Here is a 27,093-nt window from a genome sequence, read left to right as displayed (position 1 = left end):
ACGCAAAACGCAAGAGAAACGGTGGTCATGCAGACCCATGGGAGAAGAAGTCCAACTAGCCTGTGCAAGACTGAAGGAAAATGCACATTTACTACTTAGTGATGGGGGCAAATGGAGGTAAAGAGTGTGTGTGTGTAGGGGGAAGGAGTATTGCAATTTTTTGTCCCTCTCTGCAGCTATTCAGGAAGTTCTCTCCCCATAGGTTAACAAACTAAGGTGTTTGCTTGTTGGCACACTGTACACTTTCCTCCAAGGTTTCTGTCCCGCATCAAAAGAACATTCAGAGTGCAGAGATTTGAAGGCATCTGATCTCTCCTATTCCGGGACAGTGAAAGCACAGGGGCGCCAACATCATGCCCCTGATGGATGCTGTTGTTTCTCAGAAGACAGAAATTAACCAGCAACATCCCCAAAACAAAACTCGGCCGCTAAAATAATTTTTGTGCATCCGGTCCCCGAGTGTTTCATCTTTCAACGCTGACTCCCGTTTAAAAACACACCTTTTTTGACCTCTAATCCACCACTCTGTTGGTTTCATCCCGCTTTGTATTTTAAAAAAAAACAAACAAAAAACAGCAGGGTACACAGGATCAAACAAAACATTCGCAACATTATTTACAGCTTTCTTTTTGTTTCTTTTTTAGTATGAAGAGGAAAACAAAAAAAAATATTTACATACCAATAAACTTGTGTGTTTCTACAAGAAACAGCCAATCCATCTGGAATAGATATATACACAACTTTCTTCTCCTAAAGAAAAATTATTAAGGTTGGGTGGGGGGGGGGGGAGGATGGGGGAAGGTTGTAGCTTATGCTGCAAGTGAATTCTGCTAAAGTCGCAACTTGTACTAAGGAGGAAAAAAACTCAGATCCCCCCCCCCTCCCTGTTATTATTTTGGTTAGTTTCTTTATGCCCCTTCAGCATCTGTTATGGGGGGGAGACGATGGGAACTGAAAAGGGAGAATACAGCATTAATTACATCACCCCACTGGTTTTCAAGGCCTTTGTTTCTGCGGCCAACAAGTGCTAGGAAATATTAGCGAGGTGCTACTTTCGTTATGACTTTGTGATTATATTTGAAAAGCAAGGAGGGTTCTTCTTGGTGACCAACATCTAGCCTCACTGTGCTGCAGGCCGGTGACCCCAGGGCTTCCTGCCCGTAGACCGCTGAGGGCGGGGTGCCCTAGCAGCCATCTGCCCACCTCTTCTTCCTGTCCCAAGCAGGAAAGGCGGGTAGGGGCTCTACAGCACAAAGCCTCTGTGTAACAGAAGTCAACGCCATCAACCCCAGAGCAGAGTTCCTTGAGGAAGGGGCTTCAGCCAGAACTCGCTCATATATATATATACACACACATACATACATACCCTTTCGTCCACAAATCCACTTAATGTTTCCAGGTGCTGGCCCAGCTCCTACAGCTGGCCCAGAAAGACCAAACGTGACCCTGCCCCAAAGAGTTTAACTGGGAAATCTTGTTCACAGCTGGCCAGTTTTGAAGTCCTGCTACCGAAGGCGGCACGTTGGAGAATGATAATCCAAACGAAACGCTTAGAAGCGCCCTGCGTCGTCTTCCTCCTCGGCCTCCGCCACGGTGGTTCTCCGAGTCCGTGAACAGAGACAGATGACTGTGTAGAATTAACCACAAGTAGTACCTGGGACCTCTTGAACTGGGTGACGGAAGGGGGTTTTGTAGCTCGTGGACGGTTGCTGGACCCCAAACCTACAGGTTGTCTCTCTCTCCGAGCCTGGTTTATTTTCCTAGGGAGAAACTGGGGGCTGGAACCATGACGCTGAACAGACCAAGAGAAACAGCCAGCTGGAGGGGGCTGGAGTGCTTCTGATTAGCAGGGCGGAAGGAAAGGGAAACGTCCGTGGGTCAGAACCTGATGAGAGAGGCGTTCCCTCGTCCGTCCGTAGAGGGATCTCGGGGCACTGAGTTTTTCCAGCACGGCCCCGTGGGAAGAGGCGCTGAGCCGAAGCCAGTGAAGGGCACGAGCGGGCGAGGGGGACAAGCACAAAACGGTGGGCGGGCGGGCGGGCGGGGTCTGTCTCAGTTCAGGGTGCCCCGGCAGTTCTCTGTGCCGCAAAGGCAGGGGATCTTGTTCTCCTCGATAGGGAACTTGTAGTCGTACGTGATCTCCTCGTTGACGCTGATGGGCTGCTTGGAGTAAATGACGATCTTCTTCTGGGACTCGATGGTGATGACTTTGGCATAGCAGTTGGGCTGAGGAAGAGAAGAGAAACAGTGAGCCCCCCCCGTGAGCATGGCCGTGGTGCTTAATATTCGGGCGGGCAAGAGGGGGACTGCTGACGTTCTGCCCGTCGCTGCCCTGAAGGGCGGGAGGGTCGGCTCCGTTCTGCAGACTCTTGGTGCGCCCGGCAAAGGCCGAGGGAGGTCAAACACCAGGAGAGGCAACTGGGGATATCTGGGGAGAGGCAATGAGAGGCACCGGGCGGCCTCCAAGCTGTGCTTTAAGACTGTATGGCGAGGACTGCAGGACTGGACCACCTCGTCCAGTATCCTGCGCTGCAAGGCCAACCAACGGGGCAGAGAGGCCCTGGCTGTGCCCCAATGCTTCATACTGCTGGCATTCAGAGGTTTCCTGCTCCTGGGTGTGGAGGCTGACCTTTCGTCACTGATGGATGTTTGGATACAAAACCTCCTCCCTTCCCAGTGTCGCCATCTCTGGTCCTCTCTTGGATCTCCATAGGCAGCTCCAGCATTACACAAGTTAGAGAGCGGAGTTTACCTGAGTGATACTGGTATGTTCTTTGGGGCAGAGACTTGGGAGTCCCCCCCTCCCCCACCAGGCTGTTTTGCACATTGCTCCAAAGCAGAAATTTTCAGCCATCTGAATGTGGAGGAGGCCCTGAAATGATTTGTCAGGCTCTGAGGAACCCTGGAACTGATGTCAGCTGGCCACACCTCCCTGCCACGCCCCCGGAAGTGACATCACCACCTGCATTCAGGCAGGCTTAAGGAGGACTGAGAGGGGGAAGTGACAGGAGACAGTGTAATGCGGGAGTAGGTGTGCAGGCTTCCAGGTGAAGAAACCACATGAGAATTAACTCACAGTTTCCTAGCTTGTGGCTGAGTCCACTAGGGCAGGGGTAGTCAACCTGTGGTCCTCCAGATGTCCATGGACTACAGTTCCCATGAGCCCCTGCCAGCAAACGCTGGCAGGTCATGGGAATTGTAGTCCATGGACATCTGGAGGACCACAGGTTGACTGCCCCTGCACTAGGGCAAGACTGGAAATGCCATGGATCGCCTCCAGAGCTCACAAGGACCCCTGGTCGAGAATCCGTGCTCTGACATGCTGCGTTCTCTGACACTGCCACGTAAACAAAGGCACTCAGCAAGCGCGGCACCGGAAGGACCAATGGCAAAGGGCCAGCTCATGGAGGGAGCTGGTTCCTTGGCCCTTCTTCTCCCGCCCCACTCACCGTGCAGCAGTGGTTGATGAAGCGGGCGAGGTTGCCGCACTTGGTGGCGTCGATGATCGTGTCGTGGTCCACGCGGAAGAGGTAGCTGCTCCCGATGCCCTCCTGGGCATACCGCTTCTCACGCATGTCGGCCACCACCTGCAAGAGGAGAACGAGGTCGGTCGGGAAGAGAGCGGCGGCTGCGGGGTTGGCCCCGCTCAGAGGAAGGGACGGGACCGACCAGCTCGAGATGGAAAGCGGCAGGCCTCTGGAAGGCAGTGGCTACTCTGTGAGAAAAATAGCCACCTGCTACAGCTCACGAGCTGAGGGCATTCTCAAGGAGCTTTCGAGCAGGCTGACACGGGAGCATGGGTTAGGTGGGGACTGACAACCATCTGTCAGAGAAAAACGCTCTGCATTTTCCAGGTTTAAAAAACAAAGGAATTTATTTTCCTGGGGATTTATTTATTTATTATATTTATATACCGCCCTCCCTGGAGGCTCAGGGCGGTTTACACTGAACCTACGAACCATACATGAAACAATCTTCGTTAATAATCATACAATATAATATTAATAATAGTGGAATAGCTCAGACTTCCCAACACTACGTTGAAAAGGTTTTCCTGCTGCTATTCTACACTTAGCTCCATCTCGCCCCCTAGTGCCAACTGGCTGCTCCTGCTCCAGGGAACGCAAACCCAGGTCCCAAAAGGGAAAGTTTTATTTATTTTATTTTTTATTTGTTCATATTTATATACCGCCCTCCTCGAAGGCTCAGGGGTACATAAAGTCACGAATTCCAGGCTTTTTTTTTTAGTGCTTGATTTTTATCTTACCCTTTGGCCAAAGAGCTCGAGGTGATGTACATTTTCTTGACAACAATCCTATGAGGTACCAAGGTAACACGACCGCGGCCCCTTCCCTGGCCTCAGTCAAGCGCTGCTCACCTGTCGGATATTCTGGCCCACGTACTCGATGACCATCTCGTCGGCGGCTATCGGCTCCATGGCAAAGAGGCCCCACTCGTGAATCCGGCTCCGGCCAAAGCGCAGCTTCTTCTTGCGGAACTGCCAGAAAGAGGGCGGTCAAGACAACAGCAGCAAGGGGCAGGGGGGACGTGAAAGGCCAGCGGACTGGACCGGGCAAGCACAGAAGCCCGAGGCTGCACTTCACTCACGTGTCTCTTCCGGATCAAGTTTAAGGTTTCGCTTCTAACCTTTAGGGCCATCTACAGTCAGGGTCCATCCTATCTGAGGAACCGCCTGACTCCCAAATGGCCCACGCAGAGCATTACGTTCTGCGAATCGGAAAAGGTTGATGGTTCTGGACCGCGAGAAGTCCACCAGGGCCAGGGCTTTTTCGATCCTGGCTGCAACGTGGCGAAATGAGCCCCCAGAAGAGTTGAGGGCACAGTCAGAGCCCTCACAGTTCTGCAGGAGCTCTTCCACCAGGCATTTGGTTGAGGCCGGGTGGCAAAATAGCAATCGGGTCCCTCCTCTGAATCCCGCTCCGTTGGGGGCTCGGGAGGCATGTGCAGTCCAAGGAGTGCCAGGAGGGGAGAGGGGCTGATGAAGAAGAAGAAGAGTTGGTTCTTATATGCCGCTTTTCCCTACCCGAAGGAGTCTCAAAGCGGCTTAACAATTGCCTTCCCATTCCTCTCCCCACAACAGACACCCTGTGGGGTGGGTGAGGCTGAGAGAGCCCTGATATTCCTGCTCGGTCAGAACAGTTTTATCAGTGCTGTGGCGAGCCCAAGGTCACCCAGCTGGCTGCATGTGGGGGAGCGCAGAATCGAACCTGGCATGCCAGATTACAAGTCCGCACTCCGAACCACTACACCAAACTGGCTCTCTGATGAGGATATGGGCTTGCAAATTGTATTTGTATTCAACTGCTGTAAATTGCCTCAAGCCTCAGCGTATCACAGAAGTAATAAATTGCTACAGTAAAAGCATTCCAGCTTGAGTAAGCCCTCGGGCCCCGTCTTAGGATGGCAGAGGTGGGCTGAGCTAGATGGCCTAGTTTTCCAAGGGAACCCACTTCCTCTCCAAATACAGGGCAAGCATCTTTTGCCACACTCCTCAAGGGAGCAGGTGGGCCTCACACGCTACCTTCAGTTGGTTCAGCTTCAGGAGGTCGCTGTCGAGGATGGCAGAAGAGCCGATGGCACTCAGAAGACGCCGTTGTTCAGACCGCCGCTCCGACAGGATGCGGTTCGTGCCCTGGGAGGGAGGGAGGGAGGAGCTGGTTAAGAATGAATGAAAGGAAGCCTCAAGCCCTCAATGGGAAGCCACAGCTGAGGCAGCCCTGGAATTCCAGCAGTGGGTTTACCCCGCTTCCGTAAGGGGGCACGCAGCAGGGTAAGCCTATGAAGCGACAACGTAAGGCATCTTCACAAATGGCAACATCTCACACTTATAAAGCTAAAAGGGATTGTCGCCTTGGCCAGAATTGTGCATTTGATTTTACAAGGAGCAATTCAGCCTGCTACACATTGTTATCAGCATTTAAAAATTGCTCTTGGCATCATCTGTAAAAACACTGTGAACTGTGCATGAACACCTGTCTCGAGAACTGGAATTATCCTGACGTAGAACCAGCATTTTCATTTTAGCACAGGAAGACCCATCAAACCTGCACGGCCAACGCAAGCGGGCTTAGTCGCTTGCGGGAGGGAGGGTAACATTTTGGATCTTACCTGTATATCAGCCGGCTCCAGCTGCTGTACAGTCGCCGGGCAAATGTCAAGGTACTTGTCCTTCTCCTTCTTGCTGATGTGATAATACCCCTCGCTGCGAGCACAGCCCGTCTGGTGCTCCCGCAGGTCCGACGACTTCCGTTTCCGCTTGGGGTTGGCAATATTCGTGAGTGGAAGCAGGTGGTTAAGGACAGAAAAAGGACACACGGTGGGAAACGGAAGGCAAGAACCTGCCCGAGCCCAACATCATTCTTAGAGGTGGCCCGAGAGACCATCTTTCCCGGATTAGAGGACTCGGATGCAAAAGGGAATAGCAGAATGAGAGCCCGGGCCTCAGGAAAGGAGCTGGATCCGGGGGCAGAACGCAGCGGCCTTGGTGCAAAGCCAGAGACACTAAATACCACTCAATCTATCAGCCCCTGTATTTTTTAACACTACTGCATTTTAGAGGTCTCTGACTCTCGAAACCTTACGCCTCCTCATATCATGTTGGTCTTCAAAGGTGTTTTGGGACTTGGAGCTAGCTCTTCTGTTGCAGGCAAACATGCCCACCCTTCTGGAACTACACTCTAGAGGTGCTTTTCATGCCTCCTGCATTTTGATTTAGACCACAGGCCCTGAGCTGTTCAGAAGGACCATACGGAGCACAGTAACAGCAGTCCCACGCTTTGCCAGCCACTGCAGTCGGGCTGTTTGCAGGGATGTACAAGCACACACAAGCACACACACAGTTCCGTTTCACACTCTCAACAACTGTAAAAAGCCAAATGCTAGGAGTCTGAGCAACGGCACCCAATCAAGGCCACCCCTGTCCACTTCTGACCAAACACTGCTCCCCTGGAGCCTTGACACCCCTTTGGTGACTCTGTCAGAATCCAATTTTTGCATCATCATCAGAACGAGAATTTTGCAGAGAATGTGGCACAGCTCTGGTCAGATTAAGACTCTTAACTGCAGAATCAGGGGGACAAAAGTGTGCCAACCCCCGCCTCTCCCCTCAAAAAATTACTGACAGGAAAGATGGAAAGTGCCAAGACTCTCATTAGGGAATGGAAGTGGAAGGAGGGAGGGCGGCAACAGGCCCGAGGATTGTAGTCAGAGTGTTAAGTAGCTCCCAAACTACAACTCCCAGGATTCTTTAGGGCAAGAGGAAGAAAAAGAGTTGGCTTTCATACCCCGCCTTTCACCACCCAGAGGCGTTTCAAAGCAGTTCACAATCGCCTTCCCTTCTTCACCCCACAACAAACACCTGGTGAGGCTGAGAGAGCTCTGAGAGAACTGCTGCGAGAATAACACTATCAGGGCTCCGACTAGCTTAAAGTCACCCAGGTGGCTACATGTGGCAGAATGGGGAATCTACCCTGGCTCCCAACCACTGCACCACGCTGGTGTGGGGTCCTTATAAAGCAACATAACAATGATTCCAGCAAGCTTGTAGTTCTGATCAGCCCCCTGGGGCATCTACTCTCCGGGGAAGGATATTAGTGTGGTGGACCCAGTGGGTGTCGTTCAGCCAGTCCGTGCTGTTGTCCTCATGCAGCAGGCGCTCGTAGGTCAGCCGCAGGTACTTCATGTCCTCCAGATCCAGCCCCGAGTTCCAGATGTCGTACAGGATGGTCATTTGCTCAAACTCGCTCCGCGTCTCGAAGACGGGAGGGGGCGGAGGGGGCTGGGCGGGGGCGTGCTTGTGCGAGTGGGAGCGGAGGGACCTCCGGCGGATCTCCCCTTCGTCGCTGCTGTCGGCGCTTTCCTCCTCGTCCTCGTCGTCCTCCTCGCTCTCTGAGGGAAACAGATCCTCGGGCCCGAAGGGCAACGGCCCCAAGTCCTTCATGACCTCTTCCTTGAACAAGTGCTGCTTTTTGGCCGCCTGCTGCTGCTGCTGCTGCTGCTGGTGCTCCAGGACAGCTGCCTTTGGCTTCTCGGTGGGCAGGGAGGGTGGCGGGGGCAGTGCAACGAGGTCGCCCACCTCCGGCTCCGCTTTGGCCTCGCTGGCGTCTGCCACCACCTCCTCCGGAGCCTCCAAGACCTCCCCCATGGGCTCGCTGTACAAATCCACCCGCAAGAGGTCGGCGGAGGCCGGCGAGGGTGCCTCGTCCAGCTTGCGGGGAACAGGCACCTGGGCCGGGCGGACGGCCATGGCGTAGTTATGCTCCAGGAGAATGCTGCTGAATTCGATGGACCGGGCGGGGGGCAGGGGGGCCTTGGGCTCTTCGGCCTCGTCGGAGGTCTCCGTCGCCTCCGAGTCCTCGCTGCCCGCGCCGGCAGGCATCTTGAGGGCCACGTCCGCCAACACGGACAGGTCCGGCTGATTCGCCAGCTCGAGCAGCGACGAGGCTCCCAATCGCTCGCGCAGGCGTAGCTTGTCTTCTTCCGGGGGGGGCGGCGGCACCCGCGGGGCCTCCGAGCTACGACATCGCGAGCGGTTCCGGGACCGGCCTCCCGGCAGCGGCTCGTCCGACCAGCATTTCACCAGGGAGGCGTGGTCGGCGGGCAGATTGCTGATCGTTCTTTGGCTGGCTTTGGGGGGCTCCCGCTTGCGGCTGGCGGCCACCGGCGGCCTGGCGGGGAACGTCATGGGGGCCAGGGAGGGGGCCACCGGAGGTGGGGGCTCTGCGGTTAAGGACACTTGGGGTGGTACTGTGGGTTCCACAGGCACTAGTGGGCGTTGTGCTTCCTCTGTGGGGGCAGGAGGGGGAGGAGGGGGCGGGGGCAGGAGAACTGCAGGAGCCAAGTCGGGCAGCTTCTCCGAGACCCCTTTTGTTGAGTCGTCCTCGCCGGGGGTAGAGAAGGAGACCGTTTTCCGGCGTTTCTTGGGCGGCGGCAGGAGCGGGATAGGCGAGGACGGTCGCTCTTCTGGCCTAGATCCTGTTCCGGCATCCTTCTCCGATGGCAGGACTGGCCTGCTCTCCTCCAGGAGAGCAGGTTTCTCCTCTGCTATGTGGCCTGCATGGGCGAGATAAACTGGGTCTCAGACATATGGACTGGAGTGAATCAGTGACGCTCCTGAAGTCCTATCACTGCGTTGAGAGCAACCCTCGCAGACTGTTCTTGCTTGGTCAGTCTCCCTGACCGACTGAGGCAAGGATGGGGGATGGCTCAGCAATAAGAAGACACACTTTGGCCACAGGAAGGCCACCTGGGTCTCAGCGAGCCTCACAAACAGGCACAGGGAAGGCGTCGAGAGCCACCATCTGCTGGACCAGACACCACTGCACAAAGCACGTGTGAAGAGTGCCTGGGCACACCAAAGCTTGAACCCGGAACCTTTGGCACGGACAAGCACGCCCTTTACACATCCCCTGTCCGTCCCTAAATCTGGGAGATACCTTTTGATGATTTCGGGGTGGAATCTAGCTCTCTGATGCTGGGAGAGATCCCATTCATTGGCTACAGTTTGCTTCAACCGGGTAAGAGCCCAGGTCATAAGACATGTTAGAAGCAGCCCTTTGTGCCCAGAGGTGGCAAATGGGACCCAACAATTCCTGGAGGCCACTAAAGATCCGCCTGTTAAATCTCCCGTCGCTGTCCCTCCCGTTTGCCGTGGCAATGCTTGCGTGGCTCTTCTGCACAAGGCCACGGCTGCGCATCTCACCTTGGATACCCGCTGCTTCCGGTTTCTTCTTGGCCAGCTCAGCGTCAGCGGCTTGCTGCGCTCTTTCTTCTGGGCCCAGCAGCGGCTTGGCGGGACAGCTGCCTGTGGCCGATTCCTCCATTTCCTCCATGCTCTCAGCCTCCTCCTCGTCTGACGAAGAGGAGGAAGAGGACGACGAGGAGGAAGAGGAGGAGGAAGAGCTGCTCTCGGAGTCAGAAGTGCTGTCGCTGTCCTCATCAGACTCTTCGTAAAGAGAATATTTGGAGGAGGCATCGCTGTCGGCATCGTCTGGGGAAAAAAAGGGGGGAGGGTATCTGTAAGCTGGGCTGAAGGAACAGCAAGATTCTCCGAGGGTCTGGCCCTGGAATTTTCTGAGCATTTCCCTGAAGCTTTTCATGTAAGTAGGGTGTGTTTCTAGCCCTCATGGCTGCTAAGTTCGCATGGTATGGTGTGGTCCAACGCACGATGAAATCAAGACGCCTAGGAGTCCGCTGAAGACTTCACGGACCAACAAAAACCAGAATGCAGAGAGTGGCAAAACTGTGCCAAGGAGAATGATGCGCATTTGCTCAACCTACACACTTACGTGCTGAGTTTAGAGGGCCTTGGCTATAGCCTCACAGCAAACCTGCCCCATGACGTGCACAAAACAAGACCGCAATGCGCATCACGCAGCGTGGCCTTTGAAAAAGAAACACTCAATAGCTTGTGATGGCAAAAAACTGTTACCGTACTACTGGCTTTCAAAGACCGTCGCTAGTTGTCCGTTTCCAGAGGCCAGTTTGCCTGCGAGGCCTGAATGAGTCTAGAACCGGAGCGCATAAGAGGCCACCCATGTGATCCTGCCAGGGAACTCTTACCTTCTGCGGAGCAGTCAGGGTTTACTGTTTGTACTGTTTTATTGGAACGTTATCTACACTGAGAATTTAAAATGCTGTCCACTGCCCCGAGCGGCCCGGAAGTTGAAGAATAAATAAATATAAATAAGAATATAATAATAAATATGATTATTACCCAGGGTAAAATTATTTGTACAGTAGCCACACTGAGCCAAACTAAACCTGAGCCAGACCAAACTGGTGAGGAACAGGGGATAGCAGGAACACATTTTCCTTTGACACCTGCCCAGCCTGTTTGTGCAACCCGCAGCCTTACTGCCTGCTTGTCTAAGTGCCATCTGAAACGGGCCAGGTCCTGGGTCAGAAAGAGCCAGGCAGGGGAGTTGTTTCCTGTTATTTTATCAGGCCAACCAGTTTTTCAAACCAAGCAAATGTCCTGCCAAGCTCAACACGGCATTACCGCCTGAACAGCCAGCAGGCATTGCCAGAAGAAGTCAGGTTAAGGCACATTCTTGTCCTCCTTCCGCACCCCAATGCCCAGAACTGAGCATCGCTCAAGACCACCGTACTGTATCAACTGGGAAATACCTTCTGATTCCACACCCTTCCTGCGACGTTCTCTGGCACCTTCCTCTTCCTCCCTTCGCCGGTCTTCCTCCTCTTCCTCCTGAAAACAACAAGCCCATTTTCAGGCGCTGGACTGTTCAATGCGCCAGGGGCTATTTTTAAAAGCATGTCTGGTGGACATGAATGGCTACAGCACAGAACAGCGAATTTGGGCGGACTCAGCAGGGGAAGAGCCCTTAATATGAAGGAAACCTCATCTGTACAAGAACTCCAGCTGCAGATCTCTGGGGGAACCCCCAAATTTTAAGCATTCGAAAGTATAGCCACAGCGTGACAACTGACCTTCTCAGAAGATGAGTCCTCGGACGCCTCCTCCCCTTCGCTGTCCAGGCAGAAGAGTTTCCGCCGTTTGCCCGGGCCCTTGATCCGCTCATCGTCCCTCTTGGGCACTTTGGGCATCTGGGAGGGCTGCTTATCTGCAGAATGGAAAACAGAACAACGTTGATTCATTAGAAACATTTAAAAAACACATCTTTGGAGGGGAGGGGAGGAAGTCGCTTACCCTCCTCGTCCTCTTCGGCCGGAGTAGATGGGCGGGGCTCCTTCACTTCACTGTCGTCAGAGATTTCGGATGGCTCTTTCCTTTTCACCTGCAAACAGAGAAGCCGTGAGCTCCCTGGAAAGAGAGGAACTTGGACAGAGAGATGGTTAGTTCGAGGGAATATTCAAGCCACTGCCCTTGATCGTGCTGAGGAATGGCCTCCTACTCTACTGCATAATCTGCTCTTTTTCCTTTCACATCTGGACTAGGTCTAAAAAAGCCTGGTCTACAAACCAAGTGGAGTGGGGCAATGGAAGGTATCCACATCCCTTCAGCTGCAAGATCACACCACGGGATGCTGCACGGCGTTTATTGGCTGCCCGAAAATACTGGGCAGGCACAGCAAGGACTGGACTAACAATAAATAAAGAAGTGCCATCTGGTCTTGACCACAGTCAGGGCCTTTTTGGCCTTGGCCCCAGGCTTAGTGGAAAGAGCTCCCGAGTGAGGTCAGGGACCCTGCTGGAGCTCCAGCAATGCTGCAGGGCCTGCAAAAGGGAGCTCTTCCGCCAAGAATTTGGGTGAGACCAGTGCCTGGCAGCTCATTCCACTAGGATGGGGGTCGGGGCCAAATTTTCTTGTTGTTTAGATAATTTCGTGACACTAATTTTATAGTGTATATATATAAACCCTGTCAACAAGGAAACTCTCCAAACTAAGCTGACTCACAGCTAGACTGACTGACCTCCACGTGGGGCCAAAGGACACCTGCTCTCCAAGACTACAGGGGTCTCCCTGAAACAAGGTGGCTGCTCCCGTGTGTGGACTCTGTGGCATCCAATCTCTACTAGGCTCCCTTCCCAGACCTCCGGGTCATTTCCCAAGCCAGAGTCGGCAAGCCTGTGCACAGTCCTTCTCACCTTGAAGGACGGGAGCCTGAGAACTCCTCGAAAGCCGGTCCCAAAGCCAAAACCCTCGAGGCTGCCACCGGTGCCTCCGCTCTTGGCCCAGTCGACAAGGGACAGCAGGGCAGGGTCCTTCAGCTTGGTTTTCTCCTTCTCCTCCTCCTTGGCCAGCTGCTTAGCGGTGCTCTGGAAAGGCTGCAGAACACAACACCAGGACATTAGCGGCAGAGGACAAAGGAGACGGGGCTGGCGAAGGAGAGCGCTGTGCTCCAAGACAACCCAGGCAGTGAGAGGAGGACGCACACAAAGGGGATTCTGGCTGTAACTTACTGGGACCCCGCATCCCTGTGGGGGGGGGGTCTTGGTATCTCCCCTCCCTTCCCCTCCCCCGAGGTACCTTGACTTTCTCCTCCTTGCGCTCCCACCACTTGTCAAAAGTGCTGAAAGCCACGTTCTCCACCATCTTGCGATTGAGGTCCCGCTGCATGATACTCTTCATCTCCTGCATGAGTGCGGAGAGGACGCTGTCCACTACCGAGGCGTGAGGGTCCTTGGGGAGAGGTGGGGGCTGCACGGCTTCCTCCTGGTACCCCCACTGAGTCGACCGGAAATCCAGGACGTGCTGTGGTGGCGGGAGAGGGGGCTGCTCCGAGGAATGCTGCTGCGGCTGCTCCGAAGTGCCCGGGGCGGCCGGCTGCTGCATGAAGAGCTGATCCCTCTGGAAGACGGGGGCACCCTGGTCCATTAGGTAGCCGTGGCCGTAAAGGGGCCGGCCGCAGAAGGAAGCGGCCTCCCGGTGGTAGGAGAAAGGGTCCTCGAACTGGCCCTTGCTCTGGCGGAGCTGCTGCAGACGGCTCAGCATCTGCGTCTGCATCTGGAAGGACATGGGCATCCCGCCCCACTGGTTGCCCAGGCGGTTCATCAGTTCCATGGAGTTCACAAAGTCGTAGATGTGCGGGGCTCCTCGGCCCCCGCCCGCCACGCCTGCCACACCCGCCACGCCCCCCACGGGCGCCCGCCCCCTGAAGTCCGACAGGCGGTGCGCGTGCCGCGGCCCCACCTGGCCGTAGGTGGACAGCGAGTGGGTTTTGCTCGCCAGGTGGGGAAGGGAGACGGACATGAGAGGCTGCAGGGGGTAGGCGGGGGGTGGCAGCGGCGGCTCTGGCCGGTGGTGGGGAGTGAAGGAGGACACGCCCAGAGCTAAGTGGCCCAGGGCTGAGGGCATCACCGAAAAATGGGGTTCAGACACTCCTGCCACAGGTGTTGGGGGCTCCACCTCTGCTTCGTCGTCTGAGATTTCCATGTCTTCGCCTGAGGATTGCTGAGACGCCTAGGGATGGGAGAGGAAGACAGCGGACGGCAGAGTGAGCCAATTGTTCAGCTTTTCAAAAGATACCTGTCTCCCGAAATATGACCCAGCAACCTCTTTCTCCCAGTTCCCAGCCACCTATCGCCGTTCCTTACAAACCATCCCCTCGCCAGCCAGCCACACGTGGGGAGGGTCTGTGGATTAGTGGCAGATCTGCCTGGCATGCAGAAGACACCGGGTTCGACTCCAGGCGTCACGCGTTCAAACATGGCGGAAGGGCTCAGCCTGCCGTCCTGGAGAGCCACTGCCAGTCTAAACGGACAACGCTGACTCTGATGGACAAATCAGCCGGCAACGGGAGGGCAGTATACAAATTTAATAATAAATAATAACAATAAACGGTCTGATGCAGAACTCAGCTTCCCGTGTGCAGGTCCTGCTGTTCCCTTGGCCTCCGCCGCTGCTGTTACCACCTGCCTTCCTCAGCTCTGTCAGCTGTTTTCCATCCTACGTTATCAATTGTAAGCGGTTTTGAATCTCTCGAAAAACTGGGTGCAGGGAGGGGGGAAAGCAGAGCCAGCTTGGTGTGGTAGTTAAGAGCGTCAGGCTCCAATCTGGAGAGCTGGGATTGATTCCCCGCTCCTCCACATGCAGCCAGTTGGGGGACCTTGGGCTAGTCACAGATCTCTCAGGGCTGTTCTTGCAGAGCAGTTCTCTCAGCCCCATCAACCTCACAGGGTGTCTGATGTGGGGAGAGGAAGGGGAGGCGACTGTGAGTCCCTCTGAGACTCCTTCGGGCAGTGAAATGTGGGGCATACAAACTCCACTCTCCAGCTCTTCTCCAGTTTCCGTTGTTGGGTGTATGAATGAGTCTGTAAGCTGCATTGCTGCCAGAGTTGGGGTTATTTAGTTATAATGGGAGTGGGGAATTTTTAGACTTTTATGGGGTCTCGTATGAGGATTTTAGATTGTGACCTGCCACAAGCTACTCTGTGAAAGTGGCAGAATATAACTCATACATACATTATTACATTACATAAATAAAACAAATATAGAACTTGCCTACATGAGGCTTGCTTCCCTTCCTATCTCTATAAACAACGATGCTTCAAGCCCTTACTGGCTTACCCAAAAAACGTTAAAGAGCTGGAATTAAGCTTTTTGCCTTGAGACACTCAATTTACGTGTACATAACCCCCCACACACACCCTGCTGCCGCCCCATTAGTCCTTAATGTAAAGCATTCTGAAGTTTTTGCAAAATGTTTTTAAAATGCAAATTCCAAACTCTATTAACTTACCCTGTCTTGCCCGTTGGCTTTGGGGGATTCGGCTCCGAGGCCCATGTCCAGCGCAGGCACCACATCCTCAAAGCTGACTGGAAGGGGGGGTGGCGGAGTGCACGGCCCGTGTGGCTCCGCCCCCTTGGGGGGCCCTCCCTTCTCCTCCTCTTCCTCTTCTGTGTCCGAATTGAGGAAAGAGAACTTGGACCTCTGCTCCTTCAGCAGCATCTCGATGCGGGAGTCCAAGCTGCTGTGCTGGGCAAAAGGGACGCTCTCATTGGTCGTCTCGGGGGCCGGAGAGCCTGACCGAGCCGGTGAGGTCTGCGTGGCGGGGGAGTGGGACCGATCGTCAACCCCCAGGGCGGCCGTCACCGCGGGGCTGATGTTCTCCTTGGATTCCTGAGCGAGAAATTCCGTGGGAGGTAAGGAATTGGCAGCAAAAGTCTCGGCCGTGGGGAGCAGCCGGTAATCCTGGTCCACAGGGTGGGATTCGGAAGGTAAACCAAAGGGCTCCGGAGTGGCTGTGTACGTTGGGTAGAGGATGCTTGGCGCCGGGAAATGCTCGGCGCTCTGCTGAGCAAAAGCGTGGCTGTTCTGAAATTGAGCCCCGTCGGATACTGTGGCCGCAGATGAAGAAGAGGAGGAGGAAGAGGAGGACGAGGTGGTGGTGGTAGTCGTGGTGGTGGTGGAGGCAGCCACCGTGGTGACGACGGCAGTGGAGGAAGGAGCAGGATCCTCCCGCTGGGAGCGCTCCCGGTGCCGGGACTGGAAGCCAGAGTCCTCTCTTTGGTGGGAGCGGTGAGAGGAAGAGGAGGAGGAGGAGGAGGAGCGCCCTTCCGAGGCGGATGAATGGCGCTGGTACCGGTTGCCGACCGCGGCGGCGCTGATGCCGTCAAACTGCTGGCCGAAGGGCGGATAGTGATGGTCATTGCTGCGGTAGTGAGAGGAGGAGGAGGACGAGGAGGAGGACGAGGAGGAGGAAGACGACGAAGCGGAATAATGCCGCCGGGAGTAGGAGTCGGAGAAACTGTTCTCGTGCCGGCGGGATTTGTACGACGTGGATTCCGACTGGTAAGTAGAGTAGCCTGGCGTCCCTTGCCTGGGGGAGGAGGAGAAGCAGCAGTGCCATGAGCCCCAATTTCCAGTTAGCTAGCCCAGGAGGGAATCATAAGAGTTGGAAGACACCTCCAGGGTCCTCTAGTCCTACCCCGTGCACAATGCAAGCACTCACAAATGCCTGCCCACCCACAGTGACCCCAATTTCATGCCCCAGTGATCCCCTGCACACAGCAAAAATCCCCAGAAAATTTACCTACCATCCCACAGTTCCTTGGGTATGCAAGGAAGGGCCACAGGAGACAAACGCTGGTATATCCCTTCCTGCCCACCCGCTCACCATCTGCCTAAGTTCATAAAATCAGCATTTCTGTCCAATGGCCATCTAGCCTCTGCTCAGAAACTTGCAAAGAAAGAAAACCTACCATCTCCCAAGGAAGCCTGTTCCACTGAGGAACCGCTCTGGCTGTCAGGAACTTCTTCCGGATGTTTAGCCAAAAATTCTTTTGAATTAATTTCAACCCACTGGTTCTGGTCCGACCCTCTGGGGCAACAGAAAACCACCCTGCTCCATCCTCTATGTGACAGCCCTTCAAGTCCTTGAAGATGGTTATCGTATCACCTCTTCGTCGTCTTTCCCCCATGCTGAACAGACCAAGCTCCCTCTACCTTTCCACATACAAGTTGGTCTCCAAACCCCTCATCGTCTTCGTAGCCCTCCTCTGGGCACACTCCAGTTTCTCTACATCTTTCTTCAGTTGCAATGCCCAAAATTGTACTTCAAGTGAGGTCTTACCGGAGCGGGGAGGCTAGGTTCAGGACACGACCCTTTTCCAAATTCCTTTCTCCATCACGACCTACCTGCTGGAGTAGGCGGAATCCTGGGAATACGGTGTCCCTCCCCGAGGGGTGTACGGCGTTCCCTGGGATGACTGCGGTGTGTACTGGCCATAGGAAGAGGGTGTGTCTTGCCGTCCGCTGGAATACGGGGTGTCCTGGGAGCACGGCGTGCCGTTGCCGGGTGTTGAAGGCATTGTGTTGCCAAGGTAAGAGTCAGTTGAGTGTCGCCTTCGAGACTCCGACTACGGAAAGGAAAGGAGAACAGCTTAGCCCCTTGCATGGCACCTCTCTTGCCTGCAGCTGAAAAGTGGCACAATTCGGCCACAAGGTGATGTTTGCGCTGGCCTGTCTGGAAGGCGACCGCTTCATGGTAGTGAACTTTATTCGGGGTTGCAAGTGGAGAACAAGGGTGTCACTTGTGACTTCACTAAAGTGCCATGAGCATCAATAGTGCTCCAGAGGCAGAGAGTGCAAATGTCTAAAGGAAGGACCACATCAGACTAGCCTGTGTGGGAATGACGAGCTGGTGGTAGAAGCCTAGCCAAGCAGGCTGCAAATACAGGGCCACTGAGACATGGATGGGCGGTAGCATGGTCACCGAAGAATGGAAAGTATGGTGTCATCTTTTCATAGGAGGGGATTAGCCAACAGGCACGGCTGTAAAGGGTGGAAAGATCATGGGATCCTGCTGTGGAACATTTAAGAAGAAGAGCTGAAATTCAGCATGGTGTCGTGGTTAAGAGCAGTGACTTCTAATCTGCCAAGCCAGGTTTGATTCCCCACTCCTCCACATGCAGCCAGCTGCGTGACCTTGGGCTCATCACATCACTGGTAGTGCTGTTTTCACAGAGCACTCCTGCCAGAGCTCTCTCAGCCCCACCTCCCTCGCAGGGTGTCTGTTGTGGGCAGAGGAAGGGAAGGCGATAGTAAGCCACTTTGAAACTCCTTCCGGCAAAGAAAAACGGCATAGAAAACCCAATTTTTCTTTTTCTTCTTTTTATTGCCCGCTTTTCACTACCTGAAGGAAGCCCAAAGCTGCTCACAAACATCTTTCCCTTTCTCTCCCCACAACAATCACCCTGTGAGGCAGGTGGGGCTGAGAGAGCTCTTAAAGAACTGCTCTGCAAGTACAGCTCTAGGAAAACTGTGACTACTAGCCCAAGGCCACCTAGCTGGCTCCATATGGAGGAGTGAGGAATCAAACCAGGATCTCCAGATCAGAGGCCGCTGCTCTTCAAACCACCACACCACGCTGGCTATCTCTTAAACAATAACGTGAAGCCTGACTGCAGATACATATGCCCGTCTAAAAACAGAAGACCAATTAAGTTCAACCCCCCCCTGCCCTCCCCAAACAAGATCCTCCTCTTGACCCACCATCCGTGGCTTCGGCAGGGCAGAACCCACAGAATAGGCACGCCGTGGAAAAAGAGGCTGAGAAACAAACAGCATGGGGAGGCTAAAAAGAAGGACAACTTAGCATAGGCTTACCGAGTCCGCTGGGAACTTCTCGTTCGGCATTTTACCCCCTGTGGGGACAGTCTGGGGCGTGTAGGAGCCGTTCACAATCAGCTCATAGTACTTCATTCGCTGTTGACCTGGGGCGGGGCGGAGAGAGAAAGCAGCTTGGATTGGAAGCGGGCACCACTGTGGCTCAGGGCAGCAAGATCAGAAGCAAGAGGGAACCGGGTCAAGGGAGGTGGGAGGGTGGGCCAGCAGCTACCTTTGATGTCCAGCTGGGCGTGGATGATGTTGCCCATGACCGAAGTGTTGTGCAGGTTCTTGACCGTCTCCTTCGCCCCCCGTGTGCTGGTGAAGAGCACCTTGGCCAGGCCCAGGTGCTTGCGGTTCTTGGGGTTGTAAAGGATCTCAATCTCCTCGATGTCACCATATTTCTTGCACATCTCGGCCAGGAAGGGCTCCTTGATGTTGTCATTGAGCCGGGCAAAGGTCACCTCCTTCAGGGGGATCTGGCCCACGTAGAATTCATCCAGCTGTGGCGAAGATTGAAAGAGAAGGGGTGAGAATTCGGCTGGACTTCCCCCACCGACCGACAATTTAAAAAAAAAAAAAAAGCATCTTGACCTAACAGCAGTAGGGAGATGCTTACAAACATGCTGGCAGCAATTGGTTGAGAAGTCAAAGCATCAGAGGATAGAGGTTCCATCCAGATACCCCAAGGGCCTGCCTCCCATCCTCTCACCATCCACCTGAACACTGTTCTAGAGTATGTAATTTTTTTACTCTGCCACCATCTAGGGCAGGGGTGGCCAAACTGTGGCTCTCCAGATGTCCAAGGACTACAATTCCCATAAGTCCGACAGCACATGGCACTTATATCGTGCCTGGAAATGTTACAGCACAAAAGGATGCACAGCCAGGTGAGTCCAACCTACCTTAAACTTTGGGACAGGGAGGGAAAGGTCTCTGTTTTTGGACCATATCCGGTGCCTGGGATCCCGCAGGTCACCCACAGGAGCATGACCCGTATCCTTGAGAAAAGAAGTCTCTTATGAGGCAGCAGTAAGAATTCAGACTCTCAGTGGAAAACAAATGTCCCATCGGCCAGTCCTCCTTTGGTTATGACCCACAATACATTTGGGGACACGACCATGCGCTGTAATTCCCTATACTTAAGATCTTATTGGAAGCTAGTGAACTGTTAATAAAGTACAATAAACTGTTAATAAAGAACAATGGGTATCAACAAAGAATACAGTAAATATTATATAGCAAATACTATTATGCAAGTTTTATCAAATGTTATGGAGGATGCATTTTAGACTTCTTTCTTTACCAAATAAAATGTAAAATAAATAAATAATTCCCTATACTGTCAACCAGCCTAAAAGATCATACCCAAACCATCCAAAGGGATTCAATCAGCTTGGATTAATCAAAATATCGTAAGAGGGCCAAACTAGGGCCAATACACAAGGGGGAGTAGCTTTACCATACAAAAAAAATTTGCATGAGCAAGACTTGTGGATTTTGCCAGTCTTCATCAGCAGCAGCCTGGGTGCATAACTGAGCTCCTTTTTTAAGTGGGCAGCTGTGTGAGTTTGCCGTAGAACAGCTAGACTGGAGTCCAGCAACACCTTAAAGACCAAACACGTTTCCAGAGTATAAGCTCTCGAGAGTCAAAGTTCTAGAAGTGGGATCTGACCAAGGAAGTGTTGACACTCAAAATATTATATTACAAGAATCGCATGGGTTTCTTAAGGTGCTACTGGACTCAAAAAGGTGGTATACCTTTTAGTCAATGCCCAGAACCCAAGCAGTAAGTAGATGCGTAGGTCCACAGCAAGAAAGATATTATTGGAGGCCTACCCCTGGGGAAGACAATTTATGCTAGTGCATGACAGCGGGCAGAAGGTAGGGCTTTGTCCAGATCACGGACTCCCTGAACAAAACTAAGTAATTTGTTTTCTCTTAGTCACCCACATGTTAGCAACACAGTGGCCCATCCTCAAAGAGTTAAGAGGGCTGGATCTAAAGGGGGACAAAGGGACTCCTTCCAAGAGCAGAATGACGTCTTTGGATCCAACCCTAAGACTTGAAAGCATTCTGCAAATTAACTTTGTGCTACACAGGCCATTCGTAACAGCAGCACAGGTAAGCCAAGGCAGGTGCATGGACCATGGTGCTCTAGCCAAGGCACCAATCTCCATGCTAAAGTTTAACCACACACGTCAGTCCTGGATTTCAACTATTTAGAAATAAGTTCCACTGACTTCAAATTAAACACATCCAACCAAAATGCAGCTAGGCAATGGCGGGTATGATACGTACAGTCTTTACTAAGTGGGTTTTAAGCTCGGCCCTCACACCCACCCCTACTTACAGAAACAAAAAGAATCCAAATCCTAAACTATTAATCTAGCATTGTATCAATCACAGCACCGCCCTCTCCCCACCACTTGCACCCAAGATGTATTCAAAGCTGAAGTGTTTGGTTACCACCACCTCTGTTGCTCGGGGGAGTGCACAAACAAACAACGACAACAGAAACTGATTCACTGTCTTCAAGAAAGGGAAACCAAACATGGGTACCAAACCGTGCAGGAAAGAGGGGAAAATATATATATTGCACTGAAGACAATCCAGCTCCCTTTTAAACTGCCGATTTTTTTCTTTGGGGGGAGGGAGAAGGAGAGCAGGATTGTTGGTTTGGGGTTTTTTTTTTTGCATCCCTCTGTGAACTGATACCTAAAGCATTTAGCTTCTGTGCGTATTTCATTACTGGAACCTGGAGTGCCAATTATGTATTCTTCATATAGTAAGAATACCGTAGCATGACATGAGTCACAACCGTTCAAAGGGACAACCCTACTGACCCAAATGGGAATCATTCCTAGAAAGACTACTTTGACTATAGCACCAGAATTTCTGCAACAATTGGTCAAGAACAGGCGAGAATATGGTGAATTCTGCTTTTCGAAAATTAAATTCTACTGTGATCTAGGCACGTGTGTGCGTGCGGGGAGGGGAGTTCCTTTCAAACAGGCTATTTCAAAATCCCTCTCAACCATGCCTGTGAAATGGTAGGATGACCTGCTGCCACAACATCTAAATCTTCAGCATACTACGCAGGCATTAACTCCACTGATTCCAGTCAAGCTTACTTCCAAGAAAAGAGACTTACAGGGCAACAGAAAACAGTTCAGAGTAAATTCTGATTTTTTAAAAAAAGTTTTATTTATTATATTATATTTATATACCGCCCTCCCCGGAGGCTCAGGGAGGTTTACATAAAACGTAGAAAACAATACAAGAAACAATCCGTAACATCTAGATAATCTTTGAAATAATGTAACCTGCGAGCAATTTGTTCATGGGCTGTCATCTGACAGCGATCTTCCTGGTGGAAAGAGCTTCCTGCTGGCTGAAGAGGTTCCTAGTGCCAGTGAAAAGCTCTGCTATCAGCTGAGGGATACAACCTCATGGGCCTTTTCCCAACTGAGTCTGGAATAGTCAACTCTTCCTGCAATGTACTTGAGGGGAGAAAGGTGACTGGCTGAATAACCTGCACTAAGAGCTCATGAGCTCAGGCACCTTGACCCCGTGTCCAGAAGCTCTGTCATTTCACCTGCTGGACTGCCAATCGGCTGGGGCCTGATAAGCCACAAACCACCTTCTCTTCTATTCAGTTTTCTGTTCCTCCTAGTTGCTGCCAACAGCTGGAGCCCTGTTTTCATGTTCTTGGATAGAGCTATGCACATCTGACATTTTTTGAAATGCCAGGGAAATATGTATTTCAGATTCAAAGGGGCAATCGCAATTCTTTGGCACCGTCTTCTTCCCTCTCTCTCTCCCCTCCGTGGAACAATCAGATCAGGTAGGCCCAAAGAGATAAAACTGGCCTCAACTAGGGGCAGGGCCCAGCCTGGGAGGAACGCTCTGCCTGAAGAGATCAGGGCCTTCTTAAACAGTTCCAAAGGGCTGTTCCATCAAGCCTATGGTTGAGGCCATGAGATGCTGGCCTCCCTCCTTGGAAATTCATCTACAGACAAGAAACTTCTCCAAGCTCTGCTCAAGCCTCACAGGGTTGAATTACAAACAGGAAGCAGATTTTATACTAACGTAAAATCGTTTTTACTGTGGATTTTTAAGCTGCTGTTAACCACCCTGAGCCAACCAGGATAAGGCAGTATAAAAGTAAGATATTTATTATTTATAATGGCTCAAAAGCACGTAACAAAATTTCAGGCAACAACCCTAGCCGGAGCTGTGCAAAACTTTCAGAGCTCTAGGGCCAATGTACACAACAGCACAAAAGATGAAAATAGAAGACTGGGGGTCAGTATAACACAAAAAGCTTGGGGACAATACAGTTTAAACCTGACGCATCTGACCACTGAGGTAACACTACCTGCAACCTTGCGGTACTTTCGGAACTGGAGAGAAACCCCCAAGCACAAAGAACCACAATACAGAACAAAGATCTGAGAATCTGAATGACTATGAAACAGACAATGCTTTAAAGTAGCGTAATTGTAAGTTCTATTTTATGATCTGTTTTAAATTGTATTATATTAAATGACCATATTCTTTTGGTCTTTTATGTATTAACTTCATATAACTTGGTCTGAACGACAGTAATAAAGTTTGAACTGAACTGAACACTGCTTTGAAAGGCATATGAACTGGAATATTGCATCTTCATTAGGATATCTTCCAAATCCTCTCCACCCGCAAAAAAATAAAATTAAAAAAAAAAAACAGTTCTGACCACTTACATTAGGGCTGAAGTGCACCCCATCATAGCGGTAGATCTTGTGGGGGGCTCGCTTGAGGACGGGGTCAACAATGAGCTTGTAGTTTCGCCACTGAAAATTAGGGGTTTTTTGGAAGTCACCCCCACCTTCTTGATCCATTCTGACTCATTTACACTGCAGGGGTGGAAGTGGAACGAGACAAAGAGAAACAAAGTCATCATCTGCAAAAAGGTTGTACAACATACACATATAAGACCAGGGGTAGTCAAACTGCAGCCCTCCAGATGTCCATGGACTACAATTGTCATGAGCCCCTGCCAGAGACTGTATAAGGTTGTAAAATGGATCAGCTCCACTGGAGCCAACTCTGAGAACTAGGTGTCCGTCCAAAGAACAGTCATCCTCCACTAATTAGTTCAGTTTTTATAATTTACACGGCATGTAGCATTTTATATTACTTGAGCGCAAATTGCAGTCCACCCTGGCTTGGTTGTCAGCACAAGCAGCTAAGCAGGATGGTGGTATCAAGAAGAAAAGTTGGTTTTTATACCTTCCTTCTCTCCCTCAAAGAGTCTCAAAGAACCGCAACTGACCCAAGTCACCCAGTTGGCTGCCTGTGGAGGACTGGGGACACAATCTCGATTCTCCCAATTAGAATCTGCTGCTCTTAACAGCACCATACACGAGAAAAATCATACAAAGCGCTGTTAAGTTTGGAGGAAAGATGATGCCAGGTAATAGGAAGAACTTTATAGATCTACAAAATCTTAAGCACTGCTATCCTATTTCAATGTCCTCCTCTAAAGGAAAAATACCCTACAAATACAAGTAACCCAAACAAATGCTCAACCAATATTTCCTTTGAAAAAGCCCGCAAGAAGATAATTCCATAAGCTCCTGAAGGCAGCCTTTTTCTTTAGTTCATTCTTTAGTTGGAAGCTTTATAATTAATTTGTGAGTTTATTCTTTCTTGGCCTACCCTCAAAGTGATTTTCCTCCCCTTCTTCCTGAACCCTTTTAGACACACTGCAAAACTGTCGCTTTAACACACCCAATTCTCCCACCTATTTGTATTCTGCCTTCTATTGGCCCTCAAGAAAATTAATTAAGCTGCCATAATCAATCGGCAGTGCAAGTCTGGAAATACCTCCTGTCAAAATGACTGCTATATGTGTCTTCTTTTGAAGGTGACTGATATATAGGAAATAATATATTTAACAGGCACACCAGGCAATAACGAGCATTGATTTCAAAATCAATACATAAGAGGAGAAGGCGGCATGAGTTAAATCTTACCTGCTGTGGATTATCTCTTCTGTGCTTTAGCTACTGGTGAAATGCAGCACAGAAACACAACTGTATTTTTTTTCTTGCTAGCCAATAAAGACTAGGTGGGTGTTACTTCAGTCCATAATGAAAACAAGATACCCAAATAACTAGGGAGAAAGCAGAAAAAGGGGGAAAGGATTAAGAATACCCCAAAGAGCAAGAAGAAAAATACTTTAAAGTTGATCTGAATCCAGTTTTATGCTGATGAACCCATATTAAAATTATGACATTCCCGGACTGCTGCACAATAAGAGTAACGAGAACTTGGGCAGTCCAATTACAACATGCAGGGGATGTTAGTGTCAGGAAGCTCATATTCTACACCCTGAGGGCACGGCTGCCTCCTTACTCAAAAGAAAGGTAATAGCCTATTCGCAGAATAGAAATGGAACAAGACTATGTGAAAACTTACTAACATAAAACAGAATAAGAAAATTAAAAGATGCAACCAGAACAAAAATGCTTTCAACAATAGGAACCTGGCATATTGTTCATTCAGGTTGCAAAGAAGAGATACAACTGCCTGCCCCACCCCCTTTGGTTTTGGGAAGGCCCAACCCATTACCTTCATCCTAAACTCTTCAGAAAGCATCACACATACATACACACCACTTCTGTTAGCAGCCATCAAACTCCCCTGTTAGGACTCTGCTTGACCTTCACAATTTGGATAGTCTCTTCCCAATGCCCAAGTCCTCCCCAGATTAATTTTGCAATTAAACACCTCATGAAATTATCAGAAAATTCTTTATAGTTTGGTGTCATTCATGTCTTGGTTCCATCCCAAGCCTTAAAGGCCTCGTTTCTTAAATTTAAACATTATTTTCACAACACTACTCCATTCAACTTCTTGTATGCTTCCAAATCAGTCCCAGCTTCCTCCAGTCTTTTGGTGGGGAGGGTCACCCTTTCCATACTCTCTTCACATGTTCCTGGTTCTTCTCCATTCCAACTCCTCCCCTCCTTTTAATATTAGGAAAACACTGGCTGTCTACAGGTGCCTGCAACCACAGCAGCCTTTTCTCCCATACTAAAATCTCAGCCACTTCTCTTTTGCATCTCACCCTCAACTTGTCGCATCCCAGATTTGTATTCTGTGTTTCCACCCTCCGTTCCAGGGACCTAAAGCCTCCCACTATGATATCATAGCCCCCATCCCCACAGCATCAGTTTCCTAAGGTCCTTTCAATCCATGCCCCTCCCCCCTCACAAGTGTATTCATATACACTTCCCAGAGGGTCTTCCTCCATGAAGCACCAGCCCCCATCTCTCTTGAGAGGCCTGGCCAATTGTGCTCCGAGGCAACATCAAATGCTCCCCACCTTCTCAAAGCCACTGCTAGCCGCCCCAAGCTCCCACTTTCCCCAGGTCCCTCCATCCAGCATGCAGATACATGCCTGTGGGAAGGGTGCATTGGCCAAGACCTCACTTCTTAACTCCCTTTCCAACAACTCCCTTTCCAATGGCCAAACTGTGGCTCTCCAGATGTCTATGGACGACAATGGCCTCTGCCAGTTGGCCATGCTGGCAGAGCCTCATAGTCGTGGTAGTCCACGGGCCTCTAGAGAGCCCCAGTTTGGCCACACCAACAGTTGGCCATGCTGGCAGGGCATCATGGTTAGGGTAGTCCACGGGCCTCTAGAGAGCCCCAGTTTGGCCACACTAACATGCCATGGCTGGGGAGAGCCTGGAAGAGGCCTTAAAAATTTTAACACCCCCCTCCTGCAAACGTCCCCCTCCTTCCCAGAGGCCGAGCTGCCCCCACCCCACCCCCTCAGCTGCAGCCTCCCCCATCAGGTGTCCCGGCCCCGCCCACTCGTCACCCCGGGTTCTCCCGCGGGAGCGCGAGCGCTTGAAGGGGGCCGGGCGCGCGCCTCTCTCCCTCCCTCCCCCTCAAAACACACCGTCACTAGCTCGCGCCCTGCCTCCCCCCCTTCACCACCACCTCGCCAGGCCGCTCGCGCTCAACCTCCCGCCCTTCAGGTCCCGCGCGCGCACGCGCGTCACCGGCTCCTACCCGCTCCTTCTCCTCCTCCCCCCCCCTCCGCCGCCTCTCAGGGGGGCGCACGCGCGCGGCCCCCTCCGCCTCCTCTCCTCCGTCGGGGTCGCGCGCTCGGGTCCTCTCAGTCGCGGCCCCCCTCCTGTCTCCCTCTCTCTCGAGTGCGCGTGCGCGCGCGCTCTCCGCCTCGCGACCTGTGAGAGGTGGGGGGGAAGGGAGAGCGAGAGAAAGAGAGAGAGAGAGAAGGAAGGGAAAGAGGTGACAACCCGCTGCCGCCGCCGCCGACAGGGACCAGGGGGCGGGGCCAAAGCGCCCGGGCGAGACTCTCGCGCCGGCTCTCGCGAGAGGTCGAGCCGCGCGCACTCTCCCCCCCCCCCCCCGCTCTTCTTCTTCTTCTCCGCCCTGCTCTATGGCGACGGTTTTTTGCCGGCTCGCGCGTGCCTTCTTTTACCCGTCGGCACTTTCGGCGCGGAGAAGACCCCCCGAG

At 52.1% G+C, this 27,093-nt stretch overlaps 1 protein-coding gene across 1 annotated transcript; it reads right to left on the bottom strand.

The window, feature by feature from the left end:
- Window positions 1-532: 532 nt before the first annotated feature.
- Window positions 533-27,009, bottom strand: SETD1A (SET domain containing 1A, histone lysine methyltransferase). Its single transcript, XM_077314509.1, has 20 exons — window positions 26,625-27,009; window positions 24,575-24,714; window positions 23,300-23,452; window positions 19,457-19,552; window positions 18,784-19,054; window positions 18,552-18,658; window positions 17,082-17,302; window positions 15,183-16,263; window positions 12,971-13,903; window positions 12,589-12,768; window positions 11,690-11,777; window positions 11,470-11,603; window positions 11,149-11,227; window positions 9,722-10,009; window positions 7,612-9,072; window positions 6,130-6,299; window positions 5,543-5,653; window positions 4,379-4,498; window positions 3,450-3,587; window positions 533-2,226 (listed from the first exon to the last, which is right to left on the bottom strand). Exons 3-20 carry the CDS (start codon window positions 23,435-23,437, stop codon window positions 2,053-2,055), a joined length of 5,790 nt encoding a protein of 1,929 aa, XP_077170624.1. The 5' UTR covers window positions 23,438-23,452; window positions 24,575-24,714; window positions 26,625-27,009; the 3' UTR covers window positions 533-2,052.
- Window positions 27,010-27,093: the final 84 nt, after the last annotated feature.

The sequence above is a fragment of the Paroedura picta genome, chromosome 16 (genome assembly GCF_049243985.1).
Source record: "Paroedura picta isolate Pp20150507F chromosome 16, Ppicta_v3.0, whole genome shotgun sequence".
NCBI lineage: Eukaryota > Metazoa > Chordata > Lepidosauria > Squamata > Gekkonidae > Paroedura > Paroedura picta.
Note: the sequence above shows the minus strand (reverse complement) of the source record. Positions and strands in the feature narration are given on the sequence as shown.